The sequence below is a fragment of the Lagopus leucura genome, unplaced genomic scaffold (assembly GCF_019238085.1).
Source record: "Lagopus leucura isolate 7727_CA_CO unplaced genomic scaffold, USGS_WTPT01 Super-Scaffold_739, whole genome shotgun sequence".
In the NCBI taxonomy this organism is placed as follows: Eukaryota; Metazoa; Chordata; class Aves; order Galliformes; family Phasianidae; genus Lagopus; species Lagopus leucura.
The window spans coordinates 3,011,730-3,037,130 of NW_024962255.1; the positions used below are offsets into that span (position 1 = coordinate 3,011,730).

The 25,401-nt window shown below is 39.0% G+C and overlaps 1 protein-coding gene across 1 annotated transcript in view; it reads left to right on the plus strand.

Moving 5' to 3' along the window:
* Positions 1-25,401, plus strand: part of RET (ret proto-oncogene) — an 87,145-nt gene that overhangs the window by 24,834 nt on the left and 36,910 nt on the right. The window contains exon 2 of the mRNA XM_042863513.1: positions 23,900-24,151. Within this exon, the coding sequence (XP_042719447.1) occupies positions 23,900-24,151 (252 nt within the window). The remainder of the gene's footprint in view (positions 1-23,899; positions 24,152-25,401) is intronic.

Below are 25,401 nucleotides of genomic sequence, written 5' to 3' on the forward strand. Positions count from 1 at the left end.
ACTCTTAGTTTCTTCCTCTGTTGCATGGAGATAGAGATCCAATATTGTAAAAGCTCTTTGTGGTCTGTGAATGGAAAAGTACTGAACATAATGATGACTCTTAGTTCCAGTAAACAAATATCGCCGTTTTCTTGTTGGCTGTTTTCAAGCATTGTTGTAAATGTTTAACCATTTCAGTTTAAAGCTCGGTGAAAAATCATGTCTTTGTTCCTTTTTAATGATGCTTCTTATCACTTTTATTATATGAGACTGTGAAACATTGTGGGAATGGTGGAAGAAGATAAATGTTGTCAATTTGCACTTTCATGGTTTTAAGTAGGACTCTCTTGGGTATTACTTCCATTTGGAAGAATCAGGGTATACTTGTGTCTATTGTAACATAGTGTTTGTTTAAAGGCAGAATTCCAAATACATTTGTTGGCTTTTCTCCTGAAACATGACTGTAACGGGGACATAGGTACCTTAGAGAACTAAATATCCTGTGGTCTGGTTTGCTACTGATGTGCATACATAATTTCCACTGACAGTAATGGGAGTAACATGTGTACAGAGAGCAAAACAGGCCCTTAAAAAATGTTGATCGAGTAATAAGAGCTAACCTTAGAGCAGTGTGGAGGTAGAGAGTGGGTGAGCCTCTTTTTATTTTCCTTTTTTTTTATTATTTACTTTAACTTATCTTCGCTGATGTTGGCTTAACATTTTATGTATGGATTCATTCCAGATTTATTATGATGTGAGAGGTATGACAAAATCCATGTGGAATAGGTAAGCAGAAGATGACTCTTAATTATTGTAAAGAGAACAAGAGGCAACTAAAGAGTCTGGAAGCAGTTTTCTCTTTCCTGCTCCCATAATAGTAAGAAAAAAAGAGTTTGTTTTTTAATTCAGTGTTTGTATGATACACTGCCTGCGATTTGATGATGCTAAGTATCTTTTGCACAGTAGCAAATAGCACTGGGTCTGTATTGCCAAGGCTGTGTGCACAGCTGCACTCAGAGCAGTGCCTGAAGGGGTGCACAGGGCCCATGTGCAGCTGCAGACTGGCATGCAGTACAGCACACTGACTGTGAGAAAAGAGCTTGGTATCTCCAGCCTTGGCAGGGCATGAAGATGGGGTTTCGTGCCTCGCACCAGACCATGGAGCTGCTCTGCCTACAATAGGTCGCAAAAGGAGACTTGAACTCATGCTCAGTGAAACAAACAGGCAGTTCTGTATCCCAGTAGCATCCAACGTCCAAAATGTACAGTGGTCTAAGCCACTATGTTCCTTGAGAACCTTATTGTGCTTTGCACACCATATGTTATTGTGAACACTGAAAACAAGAAACATAATTGCTTCGGTTGCTGTCAGGATTTTCAATGTTTTCTTTGAGTTTCAAATGAGAAGGGAGAAACAAATTCCTGGATAGTTAGACGTGGCAATCTATAGTCTATTCCCTAATTAAATTCTCTGCAACCATTGTGTTTTCATTGTTGATCAGTGGACATTTGTCCTCAGAAGAAACTAATCCCACAGAGTAAGAAAGGATAAAAATGTTGAGAAATGTCAGTGTTGCACAAAAGGCGTACCAAATCAAATTGTCCTATTTCAAAATAGTTGAATATCATGGCATCTTAATAAAGGGTGTGCTAGAATATGTTCTCCTAATAAACCTCAGTAAAACCTCTAAAAATAACTGCACAGATATATTCTAAGTTGATTAGCAGTAATTGAACTGACTTAATGTAGTTGGATGATGTCATGTATAATATTCCTCTAAAGTAATTTCTGTAGACAAGCCATTTGAAGTCCTCTTGCAGCCAGCATAAACATCTTCGTGTTGCTAAACTGAGTGCCCAGACTAAAGCACTCAGTGGGAGAGCTCTGACATCTGCCCGGTTTATCTTGTTTCTGTGAGCTGCTGTAGCTTGCCTGTTAGAAGCAGCTTTGCAGTGACAAATATCCCATCCATGTTTTAGTGGAAACGTGGACACTGTATCATTGCATAATGCTTTTGACCTGCTAGTTGTTGAATAATATGGGAATATGAAGTGTTAAAGATGGAAAGGACCTTTGAAAGCATCTGATTTCAGAGTTTCCCTGCAGCATGCATTTCCAGCATTCTCTCCAACTTGGTTCACCCTGTCCAAAGCAATGAGGATGTTCCATGGTCTAATTTGTTTCACTAGGAGAAAGCTTGGAAAAATGATTTTTGTATGCTTCAGTCTTGCTTTTGCACTTGCTCATACATTTTCTTGCATCTCTGTCCTCATGTTTTTACAACCTTTTAAAGCTTTTAGTTGGTTAAGGTAGGTGCCATCTTTCAACATTTCCATTGCTTACTTGGAAATTTGCAGGGTTGTGCATGTTTTTGTTTTGTTTTCGGAGGCTTGAGACCTCCACAACTGATTATACTATTCAGAACGTGGCATTTTCAAGTACTCTGTGTCCTTGCTTTGAGAACTTTCTTTTTACTGACTTAGATTGTTTTAGTTTAGAGGCACCTCTGAGCTTCTCTTCATCAACTTTGTGGTTGTTGGCAGTTGCTCACAAGGAGTGCTGGGTTATTGATCTTTCTTGAGCAGTTTTTGACTGGCCACCATCTAGGGCTGAATATTCATTTTGCTGATACAATGGACAAATTTGACTGTTAAGAGCAATACTGAAGGTCAGGAGCAATGCCTTGTGAGCAAATTTCATGGTTTTGCTGCTATATGTGTAAAACCATAGGATTTATTATTATTTTTTTTTTAATCCAGAACGGTTGGTTAGTGATTCAGTGAAACACTGACGTGCATATCCTGTCAGAAATTTGCAGTAACCTCCTGGAATTGTCAAAGTGCCAAAGGCACTGTTAGTTACAGTGCTGCCCTTAATCAAGAGGCCTGGCAAGGCCAGGGCTGTAGCTTCTGTTCCTGCATTATTAAATATCAACAGCTAATAGCATGCTTAGTTAGTAGTAGTTGATTCTTTAAATGATAGCTTATGGGGGGAGAACACATCCTGTACATGAGGGAAAGACTCATTAACTTCCCCTTCAATAATGACATTTTAGGAGCAGGCTCCAGCAAGCTCACATTTTGCCCCTTTGCCTTTTAGCCTTTGAGGAGATTTCCTCTTTCACTCATATGATGTTTTGCCAACTGTCCTGTGCTGCCTGCCCAGAGCACTTAGCTCAATTTTCCCAGAGGGCCTGGGACGTGTTATTCTGGCTTCTGCTGGAGCAAGGACCTCGTTGGCTGAACAGACCCTCTTTTTAAAACCTCTGTTCTCTGTGCACTTAAGTGACCTGTCAGTTGTGACCTTCTGCACAGTCAGATGCGTGTCTTATAGGTTTGAAGAGCTGCTGGTTGAACGCCATCGCTTTCCTAGGCGTGGAATGCCAGTGGGAGAAGATTGACAGGTTTTGGAGTCGTTCTGTCTCAAAGACACGTCTTAGACATCCAAATCAAGATTGAACCTATAGCTTTTTCCGAGAGACTCACAATGCCATTTCTATGTGCAACAGTGTGCTCTATTCATCAAGGAAATGACCGCAGAAATGTGTACCCAGCTGTCTCCGTATCAGTACCATCTATGCTCAGCAGCTGCTGATGTTTGTGGTGATCATTTCCTATCCGACCCTTCTTATTTTGGTGGAAATGTACCAAAAAAACTTGGAACTCTCAGGAACACCTGAGAGCCCAACTCGAAGCTACTTCATTAATAATGCTGTTGCACTGCCTTAATCCATGGAATTTAAGCCAGCAGCTGATGGTACCCCACGCAGTAGAGAGCTGTGCAGTTTGCCCTCTTGTCCTTGTCCCTGGCACCCGCTGTTGCAGCCTGGTCTCCCATTAGTTAACCCAGAGGAGCCATGGATCCCACAGCACCCTGCAGAGCCCAGACAGTGCCTGCGCTGTGTAAGAGCCTTCCTCTCAGGGGGTGCTCACATTAGCATCTACCCTGACCATTAGCAGCTGTCATACAAGCAGAGTTCTGCTCCAGTGTCTTGATTGTTATTTCCCTTTTTATCTGCTTTTATAAGGAGATGTTGGGTTCTTTTGTTTGTTCTGTTTTTTTTGCAAAAAAAGATCTTTTTGTACAATTTTACAAGAGTCTCAGTAAGAGAAGAGATGATATTACTGTCATGGCTTTAATCTATTATTTATTAGACATCAGTTAAATGAGGTGCTTGTGACAAAACAGGGTGTATGGTTTTGGTTAAGTCCCCTAGGCCCTCTGGTACGCAGAGCATTAGAACTGTCAATGCAAAGCACTCTTAGGGAGGAACTTTGTATTTGGATCATAACCACCTTACTGCCTCCAGCTCCTCTTTGCAAAGGAAATTATGCTCTTAAAGGCACGGTTTGTTGATGGATTATGTCTGTACTGCAGACACATCTGTGTTAGAGATTTTACCTGCTGAACATATTTTTTCTAAGAAAACCCATTTAGATATGCTCTTTGGCCTTTCTCTGTCCCAGTTTTCCAGTTATACACTGGGGATAAGATTCTTGAAAATTAAAGGTGGAAGTGGGACCAAATACAGTAGAACACGGTGAGACTTTTTAGTGCTACAAGCAAAGAGATTCTGTAATGAGGAGATTCTGCTTTATGGTTTTGTTTTTTTTTGTTTTGTTTTTGTTTGTTTGTTTGTTTGTTTACAAACTCAGGAGAGTAATCCGTGTGGAAACCATGCTGTGTAATCTGTACTCATTATTAAATTAAAGCCTTTTGCAAGGTAGAAACCTACTTCATTTTTGAACAGATCATAGCTGTTGTAGAACTGTACATTCAAACTGTTCTATGCTCGTCTGATTGGACAAGTAAATATTTATCATCCCCATGTTCAAAATGCTTTTTCTTCTTCTGATGTTAAGAATTGAGCATAAATTCTGTGAAAGGCACTGACAAAAATATGCTGGGGATTTTACAACTCTGTTTATGGTACCTAACAAATACAACTGCATAAACAAACACAACTACTTATTTTTGTAATGTTCATCTGCTGTTAAACCGTAAGAGAAATCAGCCAATTGGCATGAAAATGATTTGATCACATAACGGTGCTGGGGTTTGAGCAGGAGAAAATGCGGACTGGGAGATTTGGGTGAGGACTGTGAGAGGGTATGTTGGCTGTTAAAAATGGCAGTACCCTGCTGGACTTGTGCCAGACCCAGAGGGGAAACATATTTTTCAGAAGTCTTACAGCCATCTTTAAATAAATGTTCCTTATTTAAGAGAAGAAGTGGCGTGCTGGATATGTAGAGGGAATTCTTGGGTGAGGATGTTTAAGCTCAGATTTGCCTCTTTTTTTTTCCAACTAGCTGGCAGTGTTTGTCACAATAGGGAAACTGAAATGATCTAGCCAGCAGCACTGAGAGATCCAGGAGGGCACTACAAGTGGGTGTTTTTCCAAGCCTTTGTTAGAGGTCCCAATTCAGGCTGTGCTTCCCAAGCTATTGAAGTCGTCTCTTAGATCAATGGCTTGGAACAGTGATCAGTGCCTTGGACTTCTCGTTTGCATGGCTTCCTGACAGGAGGCAGGCTTTGATAAAATCAGGGCTCGGTTCTTAGGCTCCCAGCTTACATCTATATCAGCAATGTGCTAGCAGGATATATTCATTTCCTAAGGTGCTTAGTTTGATACTAGAAGGTCTCCAGTGCACCTCCTGTATCATCATTGAGTGGCACAGAGGTCGTGGTGCTTGCCCTCTCAATGTGTTGTTGCGGTATCAGTGAAGGCTGATTTAATGGCATTTTCCTCATAAGAAATGTTCAGGAAAGTGATTTCCAATATTTTCCTAGTACCTTGTCCAGGAAAGCAGAATTGGAACGAGCTCTGTTAAAGTTATTGGAAAAATCATGGCTGCTCTCCTCCTGGAAAGAATAATGGCAAATTTCATTGGGACATCTGTTTGGTTATTTGAAAAAAACTTGGCGTGAAGTTGACTTGATTTTTTTTTTCTTTTCTTTTTTTTTTTTTTCCAAGTGGTTATTTAAAATATTACTTGATTGAAAATAAATATTTTGGATTTTAATTAAAAGTGTATCCAGTGCTTTTCTGAGTGCACGTGTTTATACATATGGAGGGTAATAAAATGTTATTGTTGTCTTACTTAGCTGCTCCTTGGTGACACAGGTTTTATTCCATTCATGGGAGAATAAATAGAGAAGATGTAATAATAAATCAAACTTTATTGTGGTTAATGCCTTAAGCATTGGAAATCATCTGGAATCTGTGATCAAATTACCAACTCACTATTATCATTATTTTAAGTACCCATTTGGTGTTTCCATGTAAATAATGACGAGCGATATGGAACCAGTGTGTTACTGAGCATGTTTGTTAGCAATTTTTCCTTTTAGAAGAAGGAGGGAGGAGGAATTGAGTGCCCGGAGGTAAAGCTGACTTGGATTATGTTGATACTGCTGTTTCCATTTGGAATATTCCAAGAAGTACAGACCCAAATTAAATGGTGTGTAAATTCAGTCCTTTTTATTTTATACATATATATATGTCTGATGTAAAACAGGGGTTAAAGTTTTGTCATGTCTCTCTCTTGAATTGTGGTAATGTCATGAAATTGCTCTGCAGCTGATCTGGGCAGGAAACCAAACCTCTCAGTCTGATTTCTGACCCAGATCTGTTACTCTCAAGGCAAATTTGTGTTTATGGAACTCCGCATCACCTCTCTGCTTACTCGAAAGAAACCCCCCCAAAGCAGCTTGACAAGTGTATTCCCAACACTTTGCTAACCTGCCTGTGTCTCTCACCTTTACCAGTTTTATTCAGCAAATCACGCTTAATGTAAAAATGCATTAAAACATTTGAAGTAGTATAAATTTCCTGTGGTGTGACTGGCCAGAACATTTTTTTAGATTCTTAGAACCTGTTTTTGAAAACTACTTCACAAAAATGACTGGAGAATTTTCAACATTTTTGCAGAGTAAATGTAATCAAATTGACATCTCCTAGAAACTCCTGCAATGCAGATAAAGCACTGGAAGTTATGAATGCAAACTGCTAAAATATTCTCCGAATTCTTCCTTAGGTACCTGCTGAGCACTCCTGCTTTTAGGTCAGAAGACAGGTGGTAGCCTTGTAGCCTGACTTCTGAACTGCCTGTGGCTCCAGATTCTGTGGATCAATTTGTTTCTCACAGTCTGTTGTTGTGGTGATGATGATTTTAGAACAACTAGTTCAGATTGTTACAACTTCTCATGATGGGGAATCTGCATTATATGTAGGATAAGGCTTTCAATTTTTATCTTTGTGCTAAAACTTTTCACCCTGTTTGTCTAGTAGCGTGCACCCAGTTGTTTACTGGCCTCCAGTGTTGTTCTGTCTTGGAGTTTCTAATGGTTTCTTTTGAATTATCCATTAATGTATCTTTGGCATAAAAGACATTCATAGTTTTTTGCTGTAATTGTCCGATTAAATGCTGTATTTTCTCTATGTGCTGTTTTGTAGGTATACAAACAGCCTGTAGAGGATTTGGGGGTTTTGCCTATTGTTTGAAGTATAAGAGCTGTAGTTTGCTTATTAGGAGCATGGGGCTCGGGGTTGCAGATTAACCAGCTGCACTGCGTGCATTCATGTGGTCACAACCTTCCAAATTTACCCCATCATGAGAGGAAGAATTAATTATAGTCCTAATTGACTGTTTCCTTGGATATAAGCAGGAAGGAACTGCTAGGAGGCAAAGTGATTAGTCAAGTTAAGCTAGTTTCATCAATCAAATGTGTGAGAAAGTTTATCATCCCAAACCCAGAATAAAGTCAAGTCAAAATGCAAGAGCCATTAGGTCTTTTGTAGGGGTTTTGCTCTGTTTCTTTCTTCGGTTTTCTGGGGAATCTTAAAAACATAAGAATACATGCTATTGATCCAAACTGTGCTGGAGATACTGTTGGCATTATCTTGGAAGAGGGAATACAGTAATATGGCAAGTAATATGGCAATACGGTAATATCAGACATTGCATGTAGTCCTTACTAAAAGACCTTGGCATATATGTTTTTTATATCCCTTCAAACCATGGCCATTTTAAACTCATGATGTTTTGGTTTATCGTCGTAGACTGAATGAAAGCAGTAGGCTTGAAGGAACAACTAATTTTTCCTAACCTTGGCTGGCAAACACTGTCAGAGAGAGAGAGGATGAGCAGCCATTCCCACCACAGGGGTTTCATCTGCTGCAGGACTCAAATGGGTCAGTGGATCTATTGATTGTCAAATTCACCTAGGCTTGCCATCTCTGTTCCTGTGGCAGCTCCTTGCACTAGGTTGCCTTGTTCAGGACTAGGGACTGCAGGGCTGGCCTTCTCTGCAACTTTTCTTTGGGCAGAGGTGATTCAAACCCAGCTGAGACCTTCCGCCAGAGTGTGGTCCTGCAGCACATTGGCACACCTCAAGTGGTGGGGAGGTGAATTCTGGGTGAGAGCAGCTTCAGCTGGTATTGCCAGTAAAGGCAAAGGTGTGGGGCACGGGTAGGAGCAACTTTCTTCACTTCAGGGCATCCCTCACTTGCTTATATTTAGCTACAAGAGCCGTGTTTCTAGGACTGGACAGTTCATTCTGGTGGATTATTTTAGGAAACAGTTCAGTTGTACTCACTTTTATCTGTTGATAATTGGGAGCCCTTGTGACAATTCAAGAAAACTTAGGAAATAAAACTGCATAGGATGTTAGAAGAGTAGTGAAAATGGAAAAAGAAAAAAGGCTTTCAGAAAGTTAACACTGGAAAAACACAATAAGATTTTGTTAAGTCCACTGGTTGCAGTAATGTATCTGTGCATAAAACCCGTACACATAAAATGAGTATCCTGCCTACACAACAGCATCTCATCAGTTGTGCTGAATGCTTCCTAGCTGCAGCTAAAAGATCAGGGTTCAAAGTCTGTCTGTATTTGTAGTACTTTTGTTTGATTTGCTGGATGTGAACTCGTGATCGTGGATAAGCACGTTCGCGTGCTACATGCTCTAATCTGTGGGTAACCAATATGAACCATCTTTGTGTTGAGATGTAAATTGTTTAAATCAGAACAGGAATATGAGAATTATTAATCTCGCCCGTGCTTTGTTTCCATTGGTCCCTATAACAACTAATGTGCCGAGGAGTGTTAGTTAGCTGCTTATTAACTTTCCAGGGGAAATTAATTGTTTTAGAAAACAGGGTATTCTACATGCTTGAAGAGACAGACTTAATCTCAATTGCTCCAGAAGACAGAACAGCAGTTTAAAGAAGCAATTTTAAAAATGTTTCTGACTACAGTAAGAACTATGTAGTTCTGTTTGTATTGCATGTTTAAGTGTGGATTTTATATGTGTGTTTGCGTGTGTCTATAGCAAATCCATAGCTGCATGAAAAAGTTGCTAGTTTTAATCTTTTAGCACTGGGCTGTATCTTTTGCTGACAGTTCTCATTTCATAAAGCAACACATTTCTAGTTAGGGTCTCTACCAGAATGTAACTTTTTAAACTTTCTTTAATCAAAAGTAACATCTAGGAAATGATATTTTGACTGTAAATGTCTCTTGTGTGAGTAAAATGTCTTTTGGCTAGCATTCTTTTGGGCTTAACATAAAAGAGATTATCTTAAGTAACAGAGCCTGTTTTTTGAAAAATCCATCACATAGGAGAACGTTTTCTGAATAAGTGGCATCTAGGCATCTGTTCGTGCCATCTCAATTTTCTTCTAAAGCAAAAATATATATATATAACTAGGAAGGCTTGAAAAATGGACAAAATATCTCAAAAATAATCTAATCTGCAAAAGCTGAGGCAGTGATGAAGAAACAGAGAAATAGTCTGCAGGTGAGCCAGTCATTTCATTCTGGATCTGAGCCGTATAGCCATGGAAGTCGTCCATGCTATTCTGGACCATGGCTTTATGACCACAGAGGTCTGCTGTACAACTCTACTCTCTCTCTTTCGCTCCAGAAGAGAGTTATATTTTGCTCACGCGGCTGTATAAGTTGATTTAGTTTGGCTTTATTCAGAGAAAAGTGAATTAAACCCATAATGAATAAATCTAATTTTAAAATTACATTGTTGATCATCACTGCAGCAACATACAAGATCCTTTCTGAGGTTTGCCAATCAAATATATAAAGTACAATACAAAATAATATATAGCATATATACTAGACATTCTCATTTTGGGAGTCAGAACATTGTGGTCTTTGTTAAAAGTGGTATTTTAGCAAAATCAGGTCAGCTGAAGGCTGCTGAGTTGAGTAGGTCCGGAAAGTCCTTACAGTATTTTTAATGATATGTAGACTGACTGACTCCACTGGGCTTTTTGGTAGTGTTCATTCAAATGGACAGGGATCACTGAGGAATGATAATCAATTTGCTACATTAATTTTGGTTTAAGAGGGAATATTACCTAACTTTAAAAACTACTGGTTTACAGCTGCAGAGAATCACAAAAAGCGTCTTAGAATAGCGCTAATAGTTCAAATACCGTTTTGAACCTAAATTCTAGTCAAATAAGTTTAAAACAATGTATTTCATTACCCAGGGAGTAGGAGCTCCTTAGTTGTTAAAATGTCACACTTTCTCATTCTTTTTGACTCCACAATTCTATGCAGCAGTCCCCAACAGTTTGTCCTTTTCTCCTCAGATGTCATCCACACTCCTGACCACAAATTTTGCAGACATGTCAAAATTTATTGTTATCCTGTCTGTCAGTAGTTGCATGGTGTTGCTTTGAATCTCAAACCTGCTGAATTCAGTAGGGTTCTTGACCTCAGCAGTTTTGAACGAGGACAGTAACTGTATTAAAATCTGTAAGGCATGCGTGCAATGTCAGTTGATCCAAGACTGTGCTTAGGTCCAGTCTCAGTGCTGTTTATGCAGATGAACTCAAGCATGCACATTTAACTTGTGATCTCCAAGGAGGAGAGCTGAAGTGCCCTATGCCCAGATGCTCCTTAGTGAAACTTGGACATGTCTGGCACAGTAGTGCCTACTGTGTTATCGCCCGGTCAGTTAACGTGTGCTTTCCCCCAGCTTCTCAAACTATTTCCAGTCTAAGAGCCAAGACTACTGATGAAAAACACATGCTTCTTAAAGCTTGAATTATTTAAGGAAACTTTTGAGTGCTCCACGCACCCTAAAATGAGACGTAGTTGTCAGTCTGTGGTTTTTCAAGGTGCCCTTATTCTAGAAAGATGAACGATATGTTGAGCTTGAAAATTAGTCAGAAGTGTTGGCTCCTGTGCTTACCCCTATGTACTGTTACCCAGATTTTCATTCTCAGTTCACTGCTGACTATAATCCATGTAACTAAGCATTTGATGGCCACTATTTTTTTTCCTTCAGAAGCACCCAGTTTTATAAGAAAGCATGCAATGCATATGGAAGGCCACGCAGTCAGTAAATGTATTTTGTTTCTGTATATATTTCTGTTTGCATGATAGGAAATGGTGCTACAGGCAGAGGAGTGCTTCCAGTGCTCTTCATATTTTACCTTTCAGATAGTGTAAACATGTCGTATGTGTGATGTTTTCACTCAAGATGATAGTTAGAGGAGAGGACACCTCTGCAGCAGATCAGGTAGCCTTCATTTAAATTGCTTCTCGCAATAGACTGCTATACTAGCAAAATTAAATGGAACTGATGTGCTGACATACTTGCAGGTAGACCTGCACAGAGTAAATCAAGAGGATATGAACCAGAATGTCATGAGGGCTTCACAGATAGTTCCTTTGTAGCAGAAATCAAGTGGATTTGCACTGAGTTGTATTCCAAAGGCAGACATTTCAATAAGGTCTGGGTTACTTTTCTTTTCCTTTCCACAAGAATCGTCTGTGGAATTCAGCTCAAGTTTCGATTACAGAGTTACAGGTAACATTTCATTTACTTCATTACATTGCAGAGACCATATTGCATTTCCTCCTTCCCTTCATCTTTTTTTCTCTTTTTTTTAAAAAAAGAATCTTCAAATAGAGATTTTCACCTGAAATTTCCTACTGCTGTATTTTTTTAACCTTTTTTTTTTTTTAAGCATAAGAATCCCAGTAGTTGTATTTTTCCCATTTTCTTTCTTTCTGTCACGCTGACTTCACAAATTCAGTGAAAGTTTGACTTCAGTGTTGAGTCCTGAACCTGTCAGCAAAGAACATTCATGAAAGGAAGAGTAGGCCCTGATGCAAAAATTTTATTGGTAGCTGCAGTATTGACAGAAATCCCAGAGTTAAAAATGTTATGATCTCTTATTGAAATGTAACAGTTACCAACAATGAGAAAGCGTACTCTTACTTACTCACACTTAAACTCCATTAAGCTTCTACAACTGCATGCTTATTCAGAAGAAAAGCATCAAGCCAGCCAGCTATTCACTTTTGCTGCAGGGAAACTGTTTCATGGAAAGTGTTCTTGGAAAAGTTAATTCACTTGTGTTTTAGCCGTGATGTTTGCTTTGTTCATAGCTAGGTGTTTGTGCCCTTTCTTTTAAGGCACAGGTAGCATTTTTGAGCAGAGAGACTAAGCCTTCTGCACTTTTGATTTTATATGTCTGTAGCATTCACTTGAAATCTGAACTTCTATTTTCATAATGCATTATAGTCTTTTATCCTGTGAATATTATTGCCTTGACAGGGAAAAGAGGGGAAGAGGAAATGAGGTCTTGTGCTGACACTTAAATTAAAAATGTAAGCTCTGGATGAAATGGTTCAGCAAGCACCTTTGCAAAGGAGTTGAAAAATCAAAATGCCTTGATAAAATGTGCATGGGGATACTGTGCTGAAACAAGATTTGAGTATTTCTTTGTGAGATGCCACCCAACATGTTTTCAGCTTGTAAAAGAGTGGGGGGGGAAAAAAAGAGCATTGATTTCAGCAGCTGAGGGGAAAAAAAAATCTATATTTTTAAACTTTGTGCAAAAAAATTCTGTTTTGTGGGATTGCCTGGAGGCTGGTCACTGAACTACTATAGTACTTTCTTCAGCTCTGGGACTGTCACTTGCACTTTGCTTATACATTGAAAACGTGTGATCAGAATGGCTATTCTGGTAGTCTTACACGTAGTTCACAATAAATGTCAACATCCAGGGTCATCCGTGTGCCTCACTGCAACCGTGGCCTCAGTTCAGACCTATATATAGTACACAATGCTAATGATTGAAGATAGTATGCGATCAGAAGTTTCCCAATAGAAATGAGGCCTCTTTTTTGGTAGTGAAATGTACATCGAAGGTTATTACATGTATTTTCTTGTTTCAGCAGCAGAGGATATAAGCATGGGGCAAGAATTTTGCTTTGTAGTAAAAACTTGCGGTGAAAAAAGGCATTCAGGTACCTATGAAATAAGCAAAACCAGTTCTTAGTAACTAAGGGAGGAAGTTTTGATTTCTGATTGTTTGGCAACCTGTGGTTGTTTGCAACACTCAGCAGAAAAGGACCCCAAAGTTTCCTTTAAGGAAAATAATGCTTTTGTGAACTCTAGTAAAGACCCCTGATACTCCAGGTTTACTACTCTCTAAGAGTGAGCTGAATACCAGGACATGCAAATGTACTGTGGATTTGAAAATGAGAGGCAGTTCCTTCTACAGCTGAATATCATTTTTTTTAGACTTCTCTTTAGTTCATTCCTGTAACTTGTCAGAAACGCAACGTAATTCATTTCTTGAAGCTAGTTGAAATGTGCTGTCTTAAAAACCCATCAGTGTCAAGTGTGTATCACCAGTGTTATGTCAGGCTGTTTCCAAGCCTTGTCAATACAATTTTTTTGCCATTTTGCTGACAGCATTTATGCTTTAAGACAAGAGCATAATAGCTACTGCGTGCTCATGATTAAAAGTCCTCAAAGGAAAAGCTCTGTTTTATTAAGCAGTGATGTTCACATCTGGGATAGGGTTTTTGCTGTTGTTTTTAATGGTGGTGAGTGTAATACGTTTTTTTTTTATGAAGCTGTTGTAAAAGCAAATCTGTAATGCACTTGGAAAAAATTAACAGTCAAGTGCAGATGTGTTGTAACATCATTTTTGATCTTCTCGTGTCCTTTAATTTGAAGCATGTATCTGTATTTCTTTGAAGAAAATACTATACATTGAAAATGAAAAGTAGCAAATTGACAACATCTTACCTCCCACATTTGGTTTTATAGAACACCTAAAACATGGTAGTATAAATCGAAATGGCCTCTTAATTCATGATAAAATTTCAAATAAATAAATAAAGGTAACAGTCGCAACGATCAGTTCCTGGATTGAAAAATTGAATCGCAGGCTCATAGCTCCCTTGAGTGTTTGGGAAGAGAATAGCAGCTCTTACTAATAGAGCACTTTCCTGTGAGAGAGGCACGTTTGTGTCATTAGCGTTTTTCTGGCAAATTTTCAACCACCAGCAGCAAAAGTTTTCATTGATTGCCTCCCACTCTAAGGAGGTAATGATACTGCTGTCACTTTCTTTCATGAACTGCATGAATTGGAGAAAATTAGGGAAGATAGTGATATCAGATATGGATAAAACACAATTCAGGCTGAGCTACTTCCCTTGTTGCTGCAAAAGGAGTAATAGAATAGTTTTTAAACATCTGAGCTAAATATAGAAAATAGATTTTCCAGTGCAGTAGTGGAGAATCCAAAGTGAAAATCGACCAAGTTCAAGTCATTTACCTTTCAGAAAATAAGAAACAGTCACATGCACCTGTTTTCTGAAATTCAAACCCCTTTCACCATGGCTCATGTAGAGAAGCCACCATTGCTGATCCCCTTTGGAAGAATTAGACCCTGTGTGCTTATTCAAAGGTCATACTGATAACATTTGGTCGGCAGTTACCATTTTGTTAATTGCCTCTGTGGAGTGATGATGAGTGGAAAAAGCTGTCTGTGAGAAACCTTGTTACATATTTTACTTGACTATACTTGCCCTATGAAGATGCTTGGGGTAGGAAATAGATGGAAGTGTTTGTGGTCATTAGCATCCAGATTGCATTGAAATGTCAGAAAATGATCCCTGATGCCTTGGCTCCATCTATTTATAATTGACTGGAAGGCTCACGTTCATTTTGATGATGCAAAATCGAGTGCAGCTGGAGGAAAGGAAATGGGGAAACTTGAGATAAAGTGGTAATGCAGCTCAGGAGTTTGTGCATGTAGAAATCCTTGTGATAAATCAACAGCCTTTTTTTTGTTTTGTTTTGTTAGTTCATTTTTGTGACTTGGGATTGTGAAAATTTAGTACTTCTATATTAAGGAAGGAGTATGGCGATCAAAATCTTAATCTTAATGCAGGAAATGCATTTGTATACTGATGCTATCCTGACTAGGGTAATTAATTTAAGCTTATTTGTTCTTACCTTCAAGGATCTTTTCACCTTATCAAGTATGCTGAGTGATTTCTGTGGATAAGATTGTCTAGTAGTTTATTTTTTTTCTTTTTTCCAAGTTTTAAACGCATTTTGTTTTCAGCACCTTGTTCTTCAACTGAATGCTATAATGTTTATCCTGTGCATGAGCTCAGCATTTCTGGAGTAAATATATGAGAAAGCTAATTGAAATATAACAGGAGTTTAGAGCACTTGTACGTCGCTACATTATTAATTGAGGATTTTATGGATTGAGATTTACAACTTGTATACCAGTTTTAGCACAGAGCATTTCTCTGCTTCTCTATCTTCTCATGCATCACAACCTCTGCACATATGTCGTATATAAATACATCTTGGAACTCACATACAGAGTGCACATGGAGGGTAATAGGAAATCGGTTGCTGTTTTGACAATTGAAAACAAAACAGCAGACTGACTCACCTTGTTATCTTGGCATCTCTTGCTATGCGATGCGGAATATTTCCACTTGCAAGGAACATGAGCAGCATGAAGAAACATGGAACATGTTGAGTTGTCAGGGTGCACTGAAACTAGTGAAAGTGAAAGAAAAATCAGAGCTAGAAAAAATGGTGGACCAGTGCTTGTAGAGTCTCTCTGCAGTGGAGCTGAAAGTGCTATAAAAACAGCATTGTAACACTTAGATTTTTGGTTTTTCCTTTCTTCTCAATAACCATGGCTCCCTTCTATAAACCTATGTACAACAGAACAGAAATGACCATATACATGGTAAAATGAAGAACTTGTGATTACTTCTCAGATCTCTTATTTGTAAATCTTCAGTGGGGCTTGCTTGGCCCCCAGCCCTAACTGCTTCCTGCTTTGGAGAGAATATGTTATGAACTGTTTCAATGCATAGTGAGTACAAGGTGTTTCCAGTGATAAGGAGGTACTTATACCAATCTCAGTAGAGAAATATGCAAATATACAAATATTTAGGATCTTATTTTCATCTTGATACATACATGTGCACATGCCTATAAACTCTACCTTCATGGGTATTGAAGTGAAAATTTTTGCTTGTCACCTGCTGTAAGCAAACTCAAAGCCTCACATTTTGCAGCATTTAACACAGGATCTCTGAGATGTTTTTTTCAGCGTTCTTGAACTCAGGATTAGTTGCCAAACCAAAATACAGATCACTGGGTGTTCACTTACATGTGACAACATATTTTGGGCCTGTACAGAAGTGAAACGCACTGGTATAGAAATGAAACATCATCATCTTTTTTTATTTTACTGCCTTGTAAACACCTGAAATTTGACCTTAATGGAAATAAATTCTATCAACCATTTATTAATGTAACATGTTGCCAGTCAGATTTTCCATCTTACGTTTCAGCTCTGTACACATACTGAGTCAAATTATATCCAGTTACTCTCAAGCAATTAAGCCATGCTTCAGAATGAATTATTATTTAATCAAATAAAAAATGAGGAATGTAAGAATCAGGATTTAAAGAATTTGCAGAAACCCCTGCAGTTTTGCAAAGAAACTTTCTGTGCTCATTGATTTCTATGAAGAATGGTGTATGTTTCAGTAATGCTGGCGTTGAGATCAGTGAACCATCAAGATCTTGCTGTCTTGATGAAAAGTAACAAAACTGTAAAGAAGCAAGAGAAAGGAAGCTTCTAGCATTTTTGGTTCAAAAGTGTGCATCTAAAATAGACCTAGAAGTATGGGCCCTCAGGAGAAGATGTAGGCACAGGTTTGACCTCAGCTTGAAGTAGACATCAGGAAATCTGTAGACTATTGGAAGTTGTTTTCCCATTTTCTGAAAGATGCGTATTTGCCAGTTGTGACTTCAGGCTAAAATCAAAACCTTGACAATTCTCGCAAATCCAATTGAAGTACTTTATTTTTTTACAAATTTAGGGATCTGACTTTGGACTTGAGCTTTTGAAATTTATGGTCGAAATGCCTGACACCTTAAGAAAACATTATTTTAATCTAATACATCTCTTGGCTTTGGCAGATTTGTCTTATTAATGTCTTGAGGAACTCTCATTTTCGAGATTGGTGTGTTAATACAGGTGGTCAGCTAAGCTTTTCTATCACGTATTTGTATCTAAAAATTTGTATGTTTCCAATCAAAATCCAGGCTTGTTTTCAATATGAGCATGGGAACGTGGTGAGGAAAATCACAAGAGAGGCAATTAACTTAAAGCAGACCAGTTTATCAGGTCTGGAATTTTTCTAGCCATTGTTTCTGCTTGCCATCACTTTGCAAGGACCTGTTCCCTCTGGAAGTATCATATTCTATTTAACACGTGTATTCCTCTGGTGCTGCTGCCATTGGAATTCATTCTGTCATTCTCTAGCAGTGGTGCTACAAGTAAATGCACACATCAGGTGAAACAGCAATTACCAGGCTCCATAAAACCTGAGTATACTTTCAGAATGTTGGACGTGAAGCTCTGCGGTGATCAGTCCACTCTAACCTAGGATCCAGAGGAGCAGCTTTACAAAACAGGAATTCATTACATTTTCGGTTTAAAACAGTTTCTTATGTTTGCTGTATCGCATCACATCTGTTACAATTCTGTAATTATCAGCTTGAAATAACATACCTAAAAATAAATAACGTCATGCTGCTGAACTGCAGTAATGGCTTGCTAGTTAATTTGGTGTTTGTCAGCTCTTCTGTTGTGGTTCTGGTGACTCTCAGATGTGCTGTGATTTATACTCAGGTCAGTGATGCTGCTGTCCAAGCTCGTACAGAATCACGGAATGGCCCAGGCTGGAAGGGACCTCAAGGATCATGAATCTCCAACCCCCCTGCCACAGGCAGGGCCACCAACCTCCCCATTTAATACCAGACCAACTTGGTGCAGTGAGGACAGAGTTTAACTGGGCTTCTCTGCATAAAACCAGGTGAATCCTGTAGTAATCTGTGCAAAAATCAGCGTTGAGAGGTGGCTGCCCACTCAACAGGGCTGCCCAATCTGTGCCTGGCTGCCAAGGTGTACAGAAGGGACTGCAGCAGCCTGGGTTTCTGCCATAGGTTTCATGTTCCTGCTGGCCCCGGGGACAGCCAGCAAGCGGTGATAAGTGCACCAGGCTCTTCCCCACATACTCCAATTTCTGACACTGAGACTTACCCCAGCTAACTAAGGCACTCCAGCATAATCTGTAGATGGTAGCAGGGCTTGCTGGCTGCTCCTTTTCAGAGGTGTTTGCAGGCTGCTTTGCTCTGTGTTATGTTTTGCCTTGGTGAACACTAGTTCTTTGAGCAGTTGTCTCTGGAGATGTGCAGCTTGCTCTATTGGAAATAGTTCTTCTCCCATGATTACCTTTTAAATGAGTCCCAGTGCAATGATGGATAGTGTAGTTCTGAATTTAAAATCTTGCTGCTGAGCCGAAGGAAAGGTTGGAGCCATTCCCTACGTGAGGTGGAGATTGTTCTCAATGCCAAACCATCTCTGACTGAAGAGTCACTCATTTAGATGCTGGCAGAAGCACATCTATTCTTGTCAGATGGAGCAGCCTGTGTTAAGTGGCAGACATAATCTTGAATATCTCGAAGGATATTCGGCCCCCAGCGTTATTTCTAGCTATGCCGTTTCATGCTACTCTTTCCATTTAGTGTCAGTGTTTTTTCTAAATGATTGACTTTTGGGTTAATAAGGGTGAGTTTACTATTTAGTTCCGTAGGGGCTAGGAGGACATTAAGTGGATGAATCCTTTAATTTGAAATACACAAGTGCATTGCTGCTCTTGATCTGTGATGAATCGAACATTGGGTATATTAATACTAGTAATGGAACATAATGGCTTCTCATCAAAAGTAAAGATAATTATTTCAGAAACACAAAACTAACCTTGCCAGATAATTGCTCATTGAAATCTGATGCTGTGCAACAAATGGAGGATTATTAGCAGCTGAGTCCTGTGTTCATCTGTTATATCATTATCTCCTATATGCTAGAATGACAGGGCTATCATTGCATTGAAAACATGCACCTTTTCTTTGCATGTCAATTTTTGATGTGGGATTTTGAGAGGTCTGCTCTGTTTTTAAGAAGTTACCATGTTATCCTCCCAGGTGCTGCAGGGAGCTCGACAAACTTGGCCGCATGTGGGTTGTACAGGTATCTGTTACACGCTGAATGAAAAACAACCATCATTCCATTTTCAGTTTGCTGGTTTTTTTTTCTTAAGCTCGTCTTTTTTTTTTTTTTTTTTTTTTTTTTTTTTTTTTTTTTTTTTTTAATGCAAACTAGTGTTAGTGTTTTAAATGCTTGCTAATCCAGTAGACATCGTGAGACTGTGGAGGTTCTCATACAGGGGAAAAGAAGTGTGTCATATAACATGAATGGTGAAAGGAATGCAGAACGTAGCACTGAGGTCATTTTTCTGATGATGTGACTAATTAAACCGTGAGCAACTTTGAAGAGAGATGCTACATTTCAGTCATTTGAACTTTTTAAATTAAGACGGGGCTTTTGATTAGTTGCAAGGTGTAACTTTAACAAAATAGCAGCCATTTACGCTCTGAAGTTTCACTATGAGCTGTTTAAAACACCTGCTTATTTAGCTAAACCCTCTGCCTCAAATTCAGGCCTTGATTTTGAGCCAGTGTGCAGCTTTCACTCTCCCTGTGGCTAAAGCCATGAGGTTGGAGCATCACCATACAGCATCAGCGTCTCTTTGATTAGGATGCTGTGAGTTGCCTCCTGGCCCTGAGCAGTAGCCACACTGAGACTCTACAGATGATCCATGTGCACTTGGGATGCTTTTGCAGTTGTCTAAGCATATTCTTTCCCAGAGCAATCTTTGTGCCTAGGATAATTCACTTCAACTCATGCTATTCAAAGTCTTACCCTGAAAGCTGCAGATGTCATGGGAGACAGGTTTTCATGCTGAACTTCTCCAGTTTAGTAATATAAAGTTTGATACCACTTCACTTAGTGACTGAGAAGCCAAATTATGTTTTCTGCCTCACAGTTGATAGTAAGAACATAGGTAACATTGCTATACTCAGTTTTCACTCTGTTTTCATAGTTTCCACCAAGAGTAGTCCACCTATGCTACTGAAGTATTCAGTGGCAAGCATGAAAAATAAAGAACATGCAAACTTTCTACAACAGTTTTTTTTCAAAACATCAATTTGTTTCAAAAAATGCATCATTCACCTCTTAATTCGCGTTTGAAAAAACAAAAAGAAAGAAAAAAAAGCCAGCTGAAAAATTGCCTTCTTTCAAAAGCTGTTTACATCAAGGCTTCAGACTATGTATAATCTCATTTCTCCACTCTCATTTTTATCTGCTTTCTCTCCTTGAGCTGGAAAAATGCTGTCCTGACTGTATCTATTTCCTGTAGGAGCTATTAGTCAGTAGCATTACATCCGCTTCAGCGTGATCACTTTTCCAATCTGCATGTTACTGATACGCTATTATCATGTTATATTGCTCATCCATCAGAGTTTGCAGTGTTTTCTGCGCTGATTGCAGAATCGAGGCGAGGTGAAGCATTCTCTTTAAAATAATAATAATAATAAAAAACTTCAGAGATGCCAAAATATTCCAATAATTCCCTCTCTCTCTGTCTCTTCATCTCTCCTATCCACAGTAATGTACTCAAGTATGCCACAGAGCAAAAGGTTCTGATGATGGATTTCGAGGTTATGACTTGAAATGTTTCTCTGCTTCTAACTCCTAACCAAAAGAACTTGAACCATCAGTTTTGACTGTAACCATCGGAGCTACCCCTTATTTAAGTGGCATATTCAATAAAAGCTCCATCTGGTTTCCATAGGAATCTTGCACAAATTCTTGGAAATCGATTTTTGTCAGGACATAAGGCACTTTGACCAGGATTAGAATCTCTTCTTCCTGCAGTGTACCTGCCAGATGGCAAGTTTATTGAATCTGGTTTTAACTTACTAGGGCTTAAAGGAATGAACATGATTCAGAGAAGTGGGTGCTACGTTTCTACTTCAAAGGTCTCCTTCAAAATCACACTCCAAAGATTGACATGCAGAGTGTGGTTTCTACTTGGGCAGTCTGTTGCATACTTCTCATCCCTTCCAGTGCTTGAAATGAGATTAAAGAGTGACACAAAGCACTTCACAAAATCCCAGTAATTTCAACATCAGCAGCATGGGATGAATCTTGTAATAACATGGCTAAGTCAAATTTATCTTTCTATTTTCTTAAAACCATCTAACTTTCTGCATTGCTGTAAAGAGTTTTGATTTGAAGTACTTGTTTTCTGAATGAAACATAAAAATGTTTAATATCCACTAAAGCCACAGGATGTGTCCCCTTCATCCTTCCTCACATTAGAGCTGTTCACCTCAGTCTTAGAAATAAATAAATATTCCTCCATCCTGTTGTATAAACCTCACTTGCACACGTCACTGAGTTCAATCTATTTATTTATTAATTTATTTTCATTGAGCAATGAATAGCCATGAATTTCTGAATTTCTCGTGAGGAAGTTTTTACAGTTCTAGAATTGCAATCTTATAGAAAATACCTGAAGGAAATCATTTGCATTGGGGCTGGGTCTTCCCTTTGGATATCACCTTATACCTTTCATTAATGGACCTGTTTGTTAGGAATCCTGGTGGTGTGGTGTGGATTTCCCGTCCTTTCCTGCAGTTCCAAAAAGAGGCAGGCAGCAGGGCTGCAAAAAGATTTGAGATGCATTAAGAGCGCTCAGGAGTCTAATGCTAAAAGGTGGTAATGGGGCCAGAGTCAGAAGTAGTTGTTTTCTTCTCAATAAGGGGCTTCAGAAGCCACTGCTTAAATTGCTTTTCTAGAACTCTGAGAAAGGATTTCGTTGGCTTGCTTTTGAATTAATTACTCTGGAGCAAATTCACCTATTGCATTGTTTTACTACTTTATTCATGTACTGCAAAGCATTTGTAGAACAAATAATGGGGTCCTGTAAATCACATGGATGTAATTGCATCCAGGGATACTAATGATGTCATGAAGCACTGCAAGGTACAGTAGTTTCTGTGGTGTTTCCAAAGGAAATAAGAGGTCTCTCATTTACAGTTTGTTTGTAATCCTCTCCATTCAGTAAAATAGTGTAAGAGTCTAATAATAATGTAAAATGAACGACACATCCTGTGGTATTGTGAAGATGTTTTGGCTTTATATCCACATTGTTATTGCTGTGCTACCATCAGTTTCATTTCTACTTGACTTGCTTTTAGCTAAAATAGTCCTGTGTTTGTATCATATGGAAATTATTTGTTCAGCAGATGTATGAGTCTTTTATATGTCTTACTCCTTATCAAATCAGATTATACAATAAAAAAAACTCTGCAAAATGCTCTGCAAGTGTTCTGTTGCATAGGAGCAACCACAGGCTGTCAGTGCAGATGGAGGACAGTGTGGAGGACAGTGTGACAGTACTTTGGTGCATGCCAGTATCACTGTTCACATACATTACAGGTGGGATGTCTTTGCAATTCATTCTAACATCAGTTTGCCTGCACACCCAAACAAGATGTTAGTCGCTTTCAGCCAGCTGCAGCGGATACAGATGTTGGCCTGACTCTCATGATTCTAAAAATCCCACCAAACCTTACTTATCTTCAAATGAAAAGCACTTTTGTAAATTTGGAGGCGTCGTTCTGTTTAATGGCCATTTTGCAATCCAGAGCTCTGTCAGGCTACTCAGTATTCCTGACAACTCAATCGATCTTTTTACACCGTGATTTTCATGCTTATTTTTTAATGGCTGTTATCTCCATGTGTATCAGCCTTTCTACTGTGATCAACTTCGCAAGGAGTTGGAAGGGAGGCATAGGAAAAGGGCAGAAAGGTCACTGCAAAGTATTGGGTGAAATGAGATTGTCTGCAAAGAAACAGACGTCAAGGTTCAGCTGAGACCTACTAAATGCAAATGCCTATAATGTGATAGAGGAAAAAAACTGGAGAAGAACCAGTCAGTTCTATTCACTGTTTTAAAAACAGCTGTCTATTTCCTTCACCTTTTCAAATAAGTCAGTTCTGAGCTTTTCACTCTGGTATTTACAGCATTTCTATTACTTTCATATAAGTTTTCTTTAAACAACTCCCATTTTCTGTTCAGAAAGTATTATGTTGTCTTGCTCAGAAAGTTCTACGTAAGGAATGTTTTATGATTCAAGGATAAGTTTGAGAAAACTGATAGATTTCTCTGTTTTCTGTCAGCAAAAAACATTTTCATTTCTAAACTGTGATTTCATCAAAAACTTTTCCCCTGTCTGAATGTTATCTGTGAAATAAAGGAAGAAGACCTGAGAGCTTCAGGTGTGGACTTCAGTAAAACCTGGCAAGCAGAGGTTTGTTAAGTGTTCAGCTTGAACTGGGCCATGCTTATAGCAGAGCAGTTTTACTTTCAAAAAATAGATGATTGTGCAACTTCAGCATAAACTATGGGCCAGGTCTTTGGTGGCTATGTCCCTGGCTTGAGAGCAGCAAAACTATACTGATTTATGCTAGATGAGGATCTGCATTTTTCTCATCACTTTTATTGCTTCCTTAATCCTTACAAAATGAAGCCTTCAGTTCTTTGGAAGTGCGTCTCTTAAGAAAATGTCAATGCAAAAATTTTTTGAACTGGGATGAACTCTCCTGCTGTGTGCCTTCTTTTGCAGCTTCCTTTGGTCTGTACTTTCCCAGAAAGGAGTACTCAGAGAATGTCTACATTGACCAACCAGCAGGTACGCCTCTCCTGCGCATCCACGCCTTGAGGGATTCCCATGGAGAATCAGCCCACTTTCATCTGTGCCAGAATCTCATCATTTCTCGAGCAAGATCCCATGAAAATCACTGGTTTCAAATCAGAGAAAAAATGGGACTTCTCTACCTCAGCAAAAGCCTAGATAGAGAAGACTTTAACATGCTGTGTAAGTACAAGAAGCTTTTCTAGTGGAAATTTCTGTTCTTAGAGTATCTTCAGATCATGAGATTTGTCCATCTGCATAAGCACTGAATTTGGGAAAAAAAAACAAACACCCAACACCTACTATTTTAAAATGAAGAACCAGGCCCAACAAAACCTGCAGCAGATACAAGGAGATGCATGCTGAAGCAAATGTTAATCTGAGACAGATTCAATTACTCTCACTGTGACATTGAGATTTGCAGTTTATTCATCTACTGATGCAAACTGAGCCAATTGCGCAGTGTCAATGTTGGGTGCTTTGTGACTACACAGATGCAGTTAGATTACTTCAAACTCTCACATAAACAGGCCTCAAACTCTGGCAATGTGGATTCATACGGATTTGCAAGTAACACCAGTGGTTCTTGGAAGAAGCGGTTGTGTACCTCTCTCAAAGAGATTTGGCTTTGTTAAGGAAGCTTACTTTTCAGCTACTGAAATGAGTTATCTCCGTCAATAAAGTGGTCTTGGTGATTTTGATCCATGAGGAAATTATCATTTGATGATGGAGAAGGAAATGGATGAGATGCTAATGGCATACTGCTGTGATCAGTTGCAAAATGCTGCTGTTGGTGAGCCTGTAGTAAGTGATGAGTTGGAGGGCCATATATCAGCACTACAGCACTACTCTTTGACTGAGGTGCCTTGATGTTTAAATGTTCAATTTCAGGCTCTTACTGCTTCATGTGTTTACCACTTAGTATCTCATCCTTATTCTCTGCATTTTTGATGCTCATAAATATCAGATTCCCATTTGTAACTGGGCAAGGGAAGAGCAGCTATCCACAACTTGAAAGTCTTGGGGCTTCTTGTTTTTTTCATATCGCAGTGACCTATAGAGCCTTTCCAAGTGAATTAGATCTGTCACAGAGATGCTATCATTTTGTCTGTAGTCAAATGCTGCTAATCAAAATAATTGAGTCTTGAGGGTGTATTAGCAGATGCCACAAGTTGATTTAAATGTCTCTGTTATCTTTTGGCCAGCTCTTTATATTTCAGAATGATGAAGCAGATTGTGCTCCAAACAATTTAGCCCACACCTTCAACTGGTAAACTGTCACAACGCTGTGATTTTAACGACAAAAGTTTTGGGTCTATTTGTTACTACTTTGTTCTCTTTCTCCCCACTGCAACCCTACTATGCTCTACTCTCTTAAAACTACAACAACAAAAAACAGTCAAAAAGCTGATTGCTAGCAGTGACTTGTATAT